General features: G+C 38.9%; 1 protein-coding gene across 1 annotated transcript; it reads left to right on the forward strand.

Moving 5' to 3' along the window:
* The first annotated feature begins 5,672 nt into the window (after positions 1-5,672).
* nfil3 (nuclear factor, interleukin 3 regulated) lies at positions 5,673-11,644 on the forward strand. Its single transcript, XM_041960136.1, has 2 exons — positions 5,673-5,809; positions 9,303-11,644. Exon 2 carries the CDS (start codon positions 9,385-9,387, stop codon positions 10,537-10,539), a length of 1,155 nt encoding a protein of 384 aa, XP_041816070.1. The 5' UTR covers positions 5,673-5,809; positions 9,303-9,384; the 3' UTR covers positions 10,540-11,644.
* Positions 11,645-14,777: the final 3,133 nt, after the last annotated feature.

Here is a 14,777-nt window from a genome sequence, read left to right on the forward strand (position 1 = left end):
TGATCCCTTGATGTTGATTGGTTGGCCTGGTGTGCTCCTCCTTGGTTGGAACAAAAACCTGCAGCCACACGGCCCTTTATGGAATGAGTTTGACATGCCTGTTTTAGAGGTAACCTTACATTCATAGAAATCTCAAGCAACTTCTTTTTCTTTGCTAGCAAAGCCATTCACTGGGAGGCAATAAGGCCCAAACCCCCACCTCCCAAACTGTGATACCCCAGCCCTCTACACAGGCTACCTACCTGTAGGAATTCTAGTTCCGCAAAAAGTTACATGATCCCTCACACTCCTCTGACCCACGATGCCAGTTCCACAATCCAGTATTGCCACCAAAACCATTTTTTACACCTCTTAATGACATTTAATGTTGTTTTTGAGGGTATTAGTCTATGGTTTGTGAAAGTCACAATCATAGAACAATAGATTGTATGATGAATAAAAGTGTTGTAGTGAGCTTGAAAGAAACAGTCTGTAGCTTACTTTGTTAATAATTATGCCGAGATGAGATGTATTTTGGAACTTATCTAAAAAAAACAAAGACTGTTGTTGTTTTTGCTGTTGTTTTTTCAGGTCTTTGACAAAGGTTTCATTCCATGTGACTTATTCCCCATGAGGCTGGTACATTTAACGTCAAACCAAGTTGTACAGATTGTTTTGGTTTGAACATTTTATTTGTTTATTATTTTTCATTACTGGTGAAGATTGCTAAGCCTGGCTTAAATACAATGTCTTTTCTACCATATCTTTGCTTTGTTTAAGCAGTTTTTAGCTCACCATATAATGTTCACATAAAGTCATGAATAAAATGGTGTGTTTTCTGGAAAGAAATTATGTGCTATCACTTGATTATATTTTTTCATCAGCTGTCATTAAATGACAGTTTAATATATGATACACTGCACGATCAAGTTACAGTGGAAAAGAAACACATTTATTGCCAATACTAATAAAAATCTTGGCGATCACACACTGTACCATTCCATTTCCAGAAGAACTACTATATAAATAAATAGTTGATATATTGGTTTGTTGGGAATGTATTTCCCTTTAATTAAACTGGCAAGATACAAGTTTTTTTGCTTAAATGTATCGATATAAAGTAAATGTTGATTGCACTGTCAATGTCATGGCCATATAGCATAATGATAATCAACGTTCCCTATAAGCTTTGCACTCACTATGTAATTTTGTCTGCCACAGATGATCACAACTGGTGATCCAATCAGACCAGTACAATTTCCATCTGCTTTCTTGTCTCCATTGTAGACTAAATGAATGAACTCACTCACACTTTATCTCCTAATATCTTCTTCTACTCCGACTCCAGCCCGACAGTAGACCCGCCCGTTGTTTCTTGTTTGCGAGAAGCAAAACTAATACACTACACTATGTTGTTACTTCATTTAGAATTATGATAAATTCTCCAAAGAAATTTGGAGACAAAAACAGCGTATCCTGTGTTTTTGGTAGTTGCAGGGCTCTGAGGAAAACAGAAGCGATCCGGTTGTCTTTGCGACAGCAGCATCAACAACCCTAACCATAACCATCCCTAACCATAATACCACTTGGAAAGGCTACGGGGTTTAAAAAGTTGTCTGTTTCCACTTATAACATCAAAACAAGTAAGCATAGATGAACGGTGGTCCCTATAAAAAGTGCCTAAAAATTGTTTAAAAAGTTGTCTTTGTCCAATTAAAACATCAAAACAAGTAAGCATGGATGGATGTTGGTCCCTGTAAAAAGTGCCTAAAAATTTGGTCCATGATCATGTTGAATGTATCTAAATGACAATAACACTAGGTTTGGCATAATAAACTCAAGGTCCACTTTTTTCCAGCTGTTCCGACTGTTCCATGTACACATTCGCTATAGTAGGGGAGATTAACAAAAAACAAAAAATAAAGTAATTCATGGTCTACATCTTTAATTCAAAGAGGAGGACCATGTGTGAAAGCTCTAGATAAAAGTAAATAGTTGGACTGTGATTATTTGATCAAACTGCTTATAACTTGGTCAAGTGTTTTTTTTTTATGCATATATGCTGCAGTAAACTGGGGCAACAACAATTTTAAGGTGTACTGTGAGACTGGAATAATCCATATAATGTTTATTTTATATGTTTAGAATATGTATTCTCACTAAAGCACTTGTCATGTACAGGTTTTCAAATTGCAGCTCAAATTGATGTACAACCCTTTTTGCAGATTTGAGTCAGGCTATGCAGTTGATAGGATGTAAGGATGGTGATACAGGAGATCTCCTCCCTGTTCTGAAAGATCAGTGGTCCATGGCCAGAAGCCAAGAAATGTAGCAACTCACCAAAAAGTGAAAAACAAGCCATTAAATATAGGCAACCTGCCTTGCAGTTGTAAATGTGTAAAAACAGACTTCAGAGTGCAACATATTAAAAGGCTAGTCAACTGCTTTAAACTGTCTATTTAGCCATTCACAACCCCCCACAATTAAAATGTGTGAGGTAACAAGCTGGTTGAGAGAGAGAGAGAGAGAGAGAGAGAGAGAGAGAGAGAGAGAGGGATACACACGGCATGAGAGTAATAACAATAGCTGTATGTATGTAGCTATATTCAATAATATGAATATAACAAAGGATAAATTAGTATATGTCTGTATGATAAGTGGAAGTCGGTGTCAAGCAGGACCACAGCAGTAGGCGTAACCAAGATCACAGCCAAGGTTCAGCCACAGTCCATAGGAAGCTGCAAGGTGAGAAAGTACAAGGACTTTCATGGATAAAGATGGGGAGGGGAGAGGAGGAGAGAGGAGCGCAGTCTGTCATGGGAAGTCCCATTGCAGTTTCAGTAACATACATAGGGGCTGGTCCAAGGCAAGCTTGAGTCCACTCTTAAAGGAAGAGAAGCCCTGCCCCCCATACCAAAGCTAGAATATGGTTCCACAGGAGAGCAGATTGATAGTGGAAGGCACTGACTCCAATTCTACTTCGGGAGACTTTAGGAACCATAAGTAAGGCTGCATTCTGGGAGTCCAGTGTTCAAGTAGGGTAAGGTACTATGAACTCTCTAAAATATGATGATGCCTGAGCAATTAGGGCTTAGTAGGTAGGGAAAATAATTTTAATTTCTGCCCCGAATTTTATAGTGAGCCAGTGCAGAGAGGCTAATATGGGAGAAATATGATCTCTTTTACTAGAAATGATCATAACATGTGCTGCATCATTCAATAAATATAAGCCCAAGGCATCACAAGCCATAGAGTCTCATAAGTCAAAACTCACTGAAGCAGATTCAATAGAAGTGTCATGCCCTCTGCCATAAGTGTCAAGGACATTCAGGCTAAAGAAAGAAAGGTACTCCAAGCCCATATCCCACCTGAACACATAGTACTAAATCCCACCCCTAAACACTGGGAATAATAAGGAACCTATGCACTTACTCTCTGATTGCTGAGTCCTCCTGCCCATCCCCAATCTTCTCTGCACATTATCATACACTACACTACACTACACCGATTGAGTCTTATCTATTGCATAGTGTTATACTGCAATCAGGGTCTGACACGATCTTTTTATGTTTTAATATTTCTACCAACAAAGCCATAGGTACATACCTTGTACACACAGCATATATTTATTATCCATATTTCCATGGGCAATTCAAATATTCAAGGCAATATAATATTTATACTATTTTGTATATGATGTACATATATTATTTATTTACATTACATTTCCATTTTATTCTTGCTATTATTGCCTATAACATCTTAATTTTGCCATTGTGGGATCAATAAAGTTATATCTTATCTTATCTTATTTATGCTTTTCTTTTATAGCTACTCCTGCAATTCTATATATTTTCCACCATAGATGGTTATGCTGATTTATGGTGTATAATATCTACTGTATGCAATATATTATAGCACTGTTGTAAAGAGGAGAGTCAAGAATTGTGGTGCAACACTCTATAATCAGCTGATGTTTCTTTTTTGACTTGAACACATGAAACAGTTTTGATAAGGTTTCCTTAAATTTATTCTTGAATTTGCAATGCAATTTATAGATAATTGTGGACAAGATGTATAGTGAGTGGGAAATTTTAAAGTGTAAAAATAACAAAGAACTGATAATGGAGGATGGTCTATTAATTACTTCAAACATATCTTTGACATTTCTGTGCTTACATTTCTTGTCACCTTTAGGCAAAAACTAATATAGCTATGATAAGCTAAAACTGGCTGACAATACAGCTAATACCGATTTACTCAAGCACTCAATGAAAACCCTGCACACTAAATTTTCAAATAACATTCTCTGAGCCCACATAGCCTGACAACAAACAATGAACCTGAGTCAGGCCATTGTTGTCTCTTGATCAAGAACAAGTGAATAACAACATTTTATAACTGTAGTTAACAGGGCTAAGTCCAATATTAATTCTCCTATGGGTTCATATTTTGATGACTAAATTTGTAGTCTCATGTCCACCTATGTGAACATTAACAGGAAAAAGTAAGGAAAAGGATAGCTTCACGAGTGGTGCTCGTATTCAGTCAGGTATGCAAACTTCTCAGGAACACCTATTTGAGCTGAGACTCTGGTCTACAGCAACCATCTTAACTGTGGACCTCCAGGGACATCCATTCAAATTTACATCAGCTATCCTACAGTGACCCCTAGAGGTATTAAGCAGTATGAGCAAATAATGTCGTGCAACACATCACAGAGTGGGGTGGCAATAGTCAAACCCAGCCACGTGTATCACTCCATGCGTGTTGCACACATGCACGGGAAGTATATTAAGAAATTATGACGAATTGTATATTGCAGAGTAAATTGCAGTTGATTAGAGTGGAAATCAATTTTTGTTTGTCATTTGTCACAATACAGTGTGGCACAATGAATTATAGGTTGTAGCCCCTTCATGCTACAGACATACATAATATGTATACAAATATTTAAATTAAAACACAACTAAGTTGAATTAGAACAGAGAGTATGTATGTGCAATGTCAGTGTGAAGTTCCATGTCATTTATTTATAGTTGAACATGATGATGAGTTAAGTTGAGTCTCATAGCCTGCTGAAGATGCTGCTGTGTTTTGTGGTACAGCAGACTTGCCAGATGGCAGCAGGTTGAGCAGGCTGTAGCTGGGGTGGGGATTGTTTGTTAGTATGTGCAAACAGCAAAAGGAGGTGCAAATAAGAACAATAGGAACAATAAGGTGCAAAGTAAGAACAATAAGAGTGCAAATAAGAACAATACGAAGAGCAAGAACAATAAAGGTGCAAATAAGAACAAACGGAGCAATAACAAATACAAATTACAAATTGAATGCAGAGAGGTTTAACACTGCACGTTGTGAAGCATGCTGTAACCTTGTTAAGTAAGGCGCTTATTATCGTTAGAATTAGTAGTATGCGCAATAAATATGTTTGGACGATTTCGTTGTAAAATCATGAAAATCCAAGTACTGCGTAGCAAACTGACGCACATAAATGCCCCTCACGCATTGCGGATGACGACATACGCTTTATTTGAGATTTGGGATCTCATCTGAAGCCAAGAGTCATTGGCTAAAGGTGGGAAATGCAGCATTCGGATTGGCTGCATTGGCTGTCAATTAATCTCACGCTGCCAAGACACTTAACCACTGACCTACTAACACAGATCCATGAGTCAGTAGCTAGCCATGAGAGGAAGAAGTCATGGGAGGAAAGCTAGCTACTTCGCAAATTGTAGGATTTTATTGCGTTCCTAATTAGATTTTGGTGACCTGTGCTTGACACGCGGAGGAAAACCAAACCAAACGATCCAACCAGGTGGTAGAAAAGGTACAGTTTTGATTTGAGTTAAACATTAAGCCAGCCTTATTCATACTCCTTGTGTCACAATGATTTATGCGGGATGGTGTTGTGTTTACGCGTTGTGAAGACAGCGGCGCATAGCTATCTTATATATATGTCAATTGGCTAACCTCTCTATTTGTAGAAGTCATTGTAAACTTGTGTATTGTGTATAATGTGTATTGGCTCGGTTGGTTGTTAAATTATGATGTATCAGTAGATCGCTTGTACAAAGCTGATAAAAGCAGGATAATGACCGGTATATACGACATGTACTTAATTTAAATCAGGTACGCAGGCCTACCAGTAGCAGGAGTTTACAGATTGCGACACAGTGTTGTAACCCAGAATTCTGATGTAGCTGGCAGTAACCTTATCAACGCCTTATGGCTGCTGTCGGTGTGTGACTGTAATTAGCCCGGAAGTTAACATCATTGATCCAAGTAACGTTAACAAAACAACGTTTAGGAATACTGAATATTCTGTAGTTAATCCTCACATTCTAACATCTTACCTTTCAGGGCTTACGTTTCAGCCGCCAGAGCCATGAGTAAGCAAGGCAGTGATGTCATGTATCAGAGTGAATGCCCACATTGTAGTTACTGTGCTGCCTGTTACACGTAGTGTTAATTATCTAAGACGTATTTATTATTTAGTCATTAAGAGATATGCTCACTGTACACACACATACAGGGTAGAACAAACATAGGCCCGTTGGGTTATTGTTACACATTATGCAAATATTGCATAATATCTGCAGCCATAGGGGGATGAGGGTGGGGTGGGGGTTATTGTGTAAGACGGACACAATGAAGGAATATGGGGCAATACGACGAGTTGACGGGCCTCTGCGGTCCGGGTCGAGTCTCTACACGTTGACCCGACCTGTGCACATCAAGCTAACGTTGCGGTAATATAACCACCCATTTTCATCACGTGTGATCCAAATTTAGGCTTGATGTCATGCTGTATGTTGCCTCCTTAGAAAAGACAAAAGAGAGTGATCATCCACGCAAAATTGCAACTTTTTTATTGCAATATTTTTACCCAGTTATATCAGAAATTTGACAACGAAATCTTTCAAGTGGATAACTCTCCTATGGCTGGTATTTGAAATACTAAAATTAGGCATGACCAGTTTCACAGAATTGCAAGTTGCCTACTAGGAAGAACTGTCACTGGGCTTTTTTAAGCTCTAATTAATTCACGTCCATTCCATAGGAAAGGTACCAGTCATACATTAGTCAACTTGTCATGTTTCACCCTTAATTATTCATCATTTCATTCCTCAGTGAAGACCTGCACCAAAGACAAAATGAGGACACGAAGTCAGGGGAGACATTTATTTGTGAAATTTTAAAACAACCCTTTTTATTTCTTTAAACTGAACTCATTTTGTATAAGTCATAATTATATCTAATAACACTGGCTATGTGGGATTGGGTTCACATGACTATATAATGTAAGCCTCAGATTAAATGTGTTTTTTTGCTTGAGCTTTTGTCAGCCCATGTATGATTACAGTTGTCCATAGTCCTTTGTTCTCTCTTCTCTAGATGTATGGGAACTTGGAAGCCCCAAACAGGCTAAATTGTCTTTTAAGTAGCAGTCCACTGTAAACTAGTATTTGAAACCCAGGAGTAGAGGTTACTTTAAAACTATATGCAGATGTAATCTTAGAGGCAATATAGGCTATAATAATCCATTATTACTTTATTAACACTTTATCTAGTGAGCTCAGTGCTTAAATGTAACTTTAATAGGCAAAAGGAGGGTCTACGAACACAGAGGAAGAATGTATAGGGTTTGAATCCTGTGTGGTGTGACACCTTTAATATGATGCACCCTTTATTTGTCAATAAGGTTTTTCAAGTTGTCTCTTGTTCATTGTTGCATATGAGACTTCACAAAACAATAGTACCTCATTCTGTCTGCACCAGATCCAACATAAAACATTCTCTGTTTTAAGATATTTTTTAAGCTTGGACTAGAAAAGATTTCTATTACATTTTAAGGATTTGAGGAAACTCAGAAACTTTTTTGAAGAAGTTTAATTCTTCAAAAAAGTAATTTAAGTAATTTAGTAAAGTAGTTTCATTGGTACTGAAATGACAGACAATATATTGATGTAAAACTACAGTAATGATCTCTCTCTCTCTGTGCTTCTGTTACTCTGTGTATGTGTGTGTGTGTGTGTGTGTGTGACCTGACCTGCCCCTATTCCTGTGAGGTTTGACGTGCATTCAGCCAAATCTTGAATAGATGAAACTGCATCTGTCTTTCCAAGAGGCATATGTTTACTTCTCTCATAGTATAACTAAGTGGAGTAACACTGAAATTATTGTTCTCTGTTACATCAAAGCAGCAAGGAAAAATAGCTCCCACCGTTCTAAACATATGATCAAATACCAGGCACATCCAGATAAGACAAGATAAGATAAGATTAAACTTTATTTATCCCCAGCTGGGGAAATTTGGGCAATACAGCAGCATGTGATAGCAGTGGGAAGAAAAATAGCAGCAGAGGTAGAGAACATTCAAATAATAATAAATAATGTTACTACTATTGCACAGAAGAACAAAATATACAAAGCAGTAAATGATATGTGTAATATTGCACAAAATGTATGGATATGAGCGTAATTTGTCAAACAGCATCAAGACAGTCTTATGTTAAGAGGTGCTGCTAAAGCTATTGTAGTGTTCATCTGATACCCAATCAGGCCAGCCACTGAATGAGTGGGCGAGCATTAACCTCTAGAGTGGGGGAGAGGTGTGAGTTGGAGCCTGAAAGATGATAAAACTTTTATTGTGCTCAGAGTTCATGAATAAGACTTGTTCATTTGTTTTTGTTAGGCTATGAATAGTTTTTAACTGGCTAGCTAACTGTTATTTTTAGTGTCCTAAGAAACTGTCCACACTGAAAGAAATGTCAGGTTTGACTGATGCTGTCAGTGGAGTCTGAGGCCAGCTAATGCTAGCCTTTATTTACAAAGACATGATGTATGGGAACAAACTTCATGAACAGTGAAAACCAAATGTATCTATTATATCTGTATTAGTTTGTTGACATAGACTGTAACACATGGACACAGCTCTGTGACATTGCTGAAGAGCTATTGTGAAGCTCAGTTACAGTGGTCCTGGCTGTCTCCATTTTGGCAGTGTTGTCAAATTGGACATTTTAACATGGGTGTCTGTAGGGATTGACTCACTTTTCGAGCCAACCTACAGTGGCCATTCAAGGAACTGCAGTTTTTGGCACTTTGTGTGGCCTCATTTCTCAGTCCTGGAGGTTGCCACTTGGTTGTGGACCATGCATCTAGATTCATATTGAATGATCTGCAAGGAAGAAATACTATACATGCTCTAGTGGAAATACATGATTTTTTATATACACTACACAATATCATTAACTTCAACCTGGAACTTTGTTTTGACGTGACATCTAAAACCCCTCTCATTGTCTGTTATTCCACAGATGTCCTCAACTTATATGGATTAATCCACTGGGGCAGTTACAATTGCTGCATACAAGCATTATGGTGTACAGTTAAAGGCCTATGAGTGTAGTGACAATAGCCAACAGCGATAATATGCAATCAGTAAAGCAAGAGGTCGACTCCAGTGAGGCCAACAGTGGAGAGGATAGCCTTGTCCTGGCTGTGGCATTACAAGGGGCTAACAGAGACCTGTTAAGCCACAAAATGTCTGCAATTCCATTCAAGGCCAAAACTACCTGTCGCAGGAAAAGGGAATTTATCCCAGAGGACAAAAAAGACACCCTTTACTGGGAGAGGCGTCGCAAAAACAATGAGGCGGCCAAACGCTCCAGAGAGAAGCGGCGCTTAAATGACATAGTGCTTGAGAACAAGTTGATGGCCCTCGGAGAGGAAAATGCCTCCCTCAAGGCCGAGCTGCTGTCGTTAAAACTGAAGTTTGGCCTGGTGAGCTCGGCAGAATATGCCCAAGAAGTTCGGAAGTTATCCAGCTCCACCACTGTCAACCTCTATCAGGAGTTTGTTCCGCCCAGTGCTGGCCCACGTTCCAGCAGGGATTTGGGGCCTCTTCGCCTACGCAACAGCTGTATATCAGTCATTAAGCATTTGCCTCACATGCCCGAGACATGTATTGCAACTCAGGGGAGCCTCAGTATCTGCAGGACTGCAGAGGTCAAGCAAGAACCAGCAGAGAATGGCAGCTATGCGCAGGAGAGGACTAGTCCCTATGAACTCTTTAGAAACTACATGGTCAGCCCTTTATCTGGAGTCTACTCCCAGCCAGCTTCATTCCTTCAGATCACCAGGTCATCCAGTAACTCCCCAAGGAGCTCAGATGATAGTGCTGTAAGCAAATCATCAGATGGTGAGGATGAGCAGCAGGTCCCCAAAGGACTGATGCCATCTTTAGCTGATCCAAGAAGTGTCATTGTCTCCACACACAAAGTGCCAGATGTCAGTTCTTCAGCTTTGCCCCATAAACTGCGGATCAAAGCCAGAGCTATCCAAATCAAAGTGGAAGCCATCGACCCTGAATATGAGTCTTCTGGAAAGTCGTCCTCTCCTGTCAGCATTTCAGAGGGAGGATACTACCAGACCAGTAAGGACTCAGAATACACGCAGTCCTCTCCATGCCCTTTGTCCTTACAGGTCACCAACATGCAGGAATGGATCCACCGGTCTGAGAAGTGGCATAAAAGCAGCACAGAGACACTATAGAGTGGCTGCAAGAGTAGCAGACTAACCCCAAGCCTCATCTCAAACAAAGCCGTTGAACATGTAAAAGAAACATCCTATGCACACTCAGGTGCTGAGGACTTTAAACAGGGTTTTTGCTGATCTGTCTGCAAAAGTGGCCTCTCTGAAAAGACTGATCAAAGCACAGCAAAGATCTGTGATAGAGTCAACCAAAAGCACCACTAATCATCATGAGTCATTGTCAAATGGATGTTTGTCTTAATGACCTTTTTATGTTTTGCATTTTCACTGTATGCGCTGTTGCACTGTGTGGTTGATTGTGGGTTTAACAATGCTTCAATTACCAGAAATGTTCAAATAATGGGTGCTCAATAAAAGATGTCAGAGCAAGAACAAAGGCTTCAGGTTCATTATGATGTTCAGTACAATGTACTCAACCATGCCTAACAGGCAAGCATGCATTAACATCAAATGAAAACAGGAGCAGATCAGAAAACTGAGACTTTTTATTTAAGTATGATCAAATGTAGTTATAAAATAGGAAACTTAGAAGTAAAGGCTTGCCTCTTAAATAAACCTGTTTCAAACATAACACCAGGTTTTCACTGCAGATGAGATAGCCTAAATAAAAGATTTCTGGACACTAAGAATATCCATTACAGTCTAAACTAATGTGTGATAGACATAATTCATTTGTAGAACATTATGTGTTAAGATTTTGTTTTTCTTTTACCAAACTATTCATTATTGCTGTCATCGGGTCTGCACATCAGTATATATCTACTGTCAATGAACACTGTCCTACAACCACCATCATTTCATGTTCAGCTCGGGGGCAGTTTGGCAAATGTTGCCAAAGCTTGCAGCCTGGCCATTCTTTGCCTTAAAACTGAATTCAGTGATTTTTTTAATTAATGTAGTATGGTTATTGTAGCCTTCTTATGTTGATGTGCTGACAGAATTACAGTAGTTGGAGATGCCCATAGTTTAGCGCAGGCATGTTGAACTGGGGCCGTGTGGCTGCAGGTTTTCATTCCAACCAAGGAGGAGCACACCAGGCTGGAATCAATTAATCAGCTGATCTCAGTCTCCAGCTGATAACTAAGTGATCCCTTGATGTTGATTGGTTGGCCTGGTGTGCTCCTCCTTGGTTGGAACAAAAACCTGCAGTCACACGGCCCTTCATGGAATCAGTTTGACATGCCTGGTTTAGCGGAATGTTTGATTGTGCTTTATTTTATGGGTTTGTAATTTTTTGAATTTCCCAATAATTTCCGAGACTTTTCTTGGGAAGAATTATGTAATTTGACAAAAATTATGGGGGGAAAAACAGATGTTTTCAGGAAACTTTCTTGTAACCTAGAAAATTACGGTAAAATCCAGCATTTCTGTTCTCTTTTGTACTGGTTGTCTATTCTAATAACCTTAATCAGTACTGTATGCCTGTACATGTTGAAATCGATGACACTGCATTCCAGCAGTGACCTGAAAGAACTTCACAGACACCATGCACTCCATCGTCTCAGCTGTAGTTCACCAAAAGTTGCGGATTTTGGCTTTAGCCTCCATTTAGCATAACATTGAAATAGGCTCTGCTACATTCACTGGTTCACTGTTTGCCAAATAGCCATTGTTTCACTTATGTTTTTGATAATACTTTTGTTTATTATTTAAACCATTCAGGCTGCTGGTTAAACAGAATGTGCACAACACTGGATGGAGAATCGTGACTCCCATCAGACGGAACTGAGTAGTGTGTTTTTCAAAGCTCTGACATATTTTCTGACACTTTATATTCTCAAATGTTTGCAATTTATAGAAAATTAAAATTTGTGTAACTGAAAATGTCTCCAGACATGTAGCATTATACCCTTACAGTAACTGTACTTGCAGTATTAGATGTTATGGAATCAAGGACCGTCAGAGTCTAATCAAATGGCGTATTGTAACTTGTGACCTTGTCTGTGGTCAATGTAAAATGCTTAGTCAGTCAGCCCTATTTGATATAGTGTTAATAATGCAGTTCATTTCAAAAGAATGATGTTTGCTTTTGTTGTCATGGACTGGAATAACCTAATGATGATGAGAAATCCATTTGCCCAGCAGCCTGAAGTCCAGCTACCTGTATCTGAACAGTTTTCTTAAGATGTATTGTTATGGTGAGCTTTTGTTTCCAATAAATGTATTGTCACTGAATCATGTAATTTTTTTCCATTTTTTTTTTTTTTTGATTCCAAGTTTCAATTTCACTGTATCTTGAATGCATAGTCTGCCTGACACTGTGTTTTTGAGGCTGATACTTATGTTGATCTTTAAAGGTTTTAAAGATCTGACAATAATAATTTGGCTTATAAACCATTTTGATTTTAAGTCTGACGTCATGTCACCAGGCAGTCAAGTCTCGAGCAAGTCTCATGTCAGGGCAGACAAGCGTGGGTCTCAATTTCTTATTTTCATTCTGTAAATCTGACGTAAGTTCAGTTATTTCCCAGTCACTTAAAATCAACTTTGGGAAGCATGAGACCAGAGGATTAGGAAGTACATTATGTAAAAATGTTTTCAGCAGTATTAGATTTGAAATTTACATCCTATGGTTTTGGAATGATGAAATGTATCCAGGTTCATGGGGAACCACTGATCTGGCCTATGAAATCTGATTGTGGGTATGGAAAAAATGTCTACAAGTGCTATTGTAAGTAATACACTAAAATTAAATACATATGGCCGATTCCAGAGTGTTAAACAAAATATTGTTTTTGGATATAGACAATGCTACTGAGTTTAATTATGGACACATAATTATTTATGTCCTGTGGATTAGAGTGGTGGAGAAATTTTAAAAGGCAGAAACCTCAAATCTGCATGGCTTGCAGTTTTTCTCAGTCGCTTTGGTACATTGGTGATTGATGATCACTGCTCTACAGGCATCTGCTGTGATGTTATCACACGCTGGATGCATGGCAACCAGAAGGGTCATTTGGGAATGTGGCTGGGGATCATATACTTTCCATCTCCATGCTGAGAAAGATTCCTCAGTGGGGTAAGGAATGGGGAGTAGGGTGATGCAAACAGCCTCCTCCTTTTCAGGTGTGAAAAGGGGCCCTCTGCCATCCCTGTGAAGTTTTCTTGCAGTCCTATGTGGAAAAAATAGAGTAATGCAACAGACAAAATTGAGCAAGATAAAATGTCACGGTATAAAATATACATATTGTTTACTGTAAAATGCAAGTGGAATCCTACAGTTCAGGGCCTATTGTTAGATTACATACCTGTTCTGTCAACAAAAAGTCTGAATGATTGAGGACAAAGTTGTTCTCCCAACATTTGGCTACACCCACCGACCAGCCTCAGTCATTGTGAGCCCATGATTGAGAATGTGGTCTACAAGTGTGGCTCTTATCTTATTAGGAATGTGCATGTGCCTCTTGCTCTGTTTTGCCTAGCAACTCCTTAGCCTTGCAGGCTCACTCCTCTTCCTCTTCTTCTTCTCTCTGGCTGTTGACCCTGTCCAATTCCTTGTCCCTCCATCGTCAGACATTGCAACATTGTGTTGTGCTCTGGCTATACATATACTTGCCAGTTGATGGTTAATGAGATGCACCTTTGAGCTTTTTCGGAAAACTGGCTGATCTTTGGTCGATCTAATGCTTCACACATTTCCCTTCATTAGAGAAGTCAAGATTCACCTGGGAGCAATTTACCAATTCAGGACAGATTTAGAAAAAAAGTCTAATGGGAATGTATAGAAATATGCTGGACAATATTATGACAACTTGTTCAACCATTTTGCATGTAAAGAGTAATGCGATGAACTCATGCCTAAAGGTTGTGGGGGGTGAGACTATTCAACAGAGACCCTTTGTAATACATTTTGATCAACATGACATAAGCAACTGATAATGAAGGAAACAGCAGAGAACTGTACAGAATAATTTGCATGGATGTACCAAAGCATTTGCAACATATTCAGAGACATGAGAAACAGCTCTTTGATGTGCACAAGTAATACAATGATGTGAAGATTGAACAAGTAGTTTTAAGATTTTCAATTCTGATCTGAGAAATGTACCAACGCAACTGAGAAAAACTGTAATCACTAGGGGGAAGTGAGAATATGTTCTAGTTTCTAGTACTATGAGTGAAGTGACCCCTTTAAATAATCCATGAGTGCTGATGTAGGGCCTGGTGTTAAAATAGATCTGTCACAGCTGACATTTTGACTTTTCATAGCTATACATTTGCTTTTCCTATGGTGACAA

Source organism: Chelmon rostratus, chromosome 19, assembly GCF_017976325.1.
Source record: "Chelmon rostratus isolate fCheRos1 chromosome 19, fCheRos1.pri, whole genome shotgun sequence".
Taxonomy (NCBI): domain Eukaryota; kingdom Metazoa; phylum Chordata; class Actinopteri; order Chaetodontiformes; family Chaetodontidae; genus Chelmon; species Chelmon rostratus.

Bases quoted from the DNA above. Each gene is read 5' to 3' on its own strand.
- nfil3 (XM_041960136.1), top strand. From the start codon at position 9,385: ATGAGTGTAGTGACAATAGCCAACAGCGATAATATGCAATCAGTAAAG.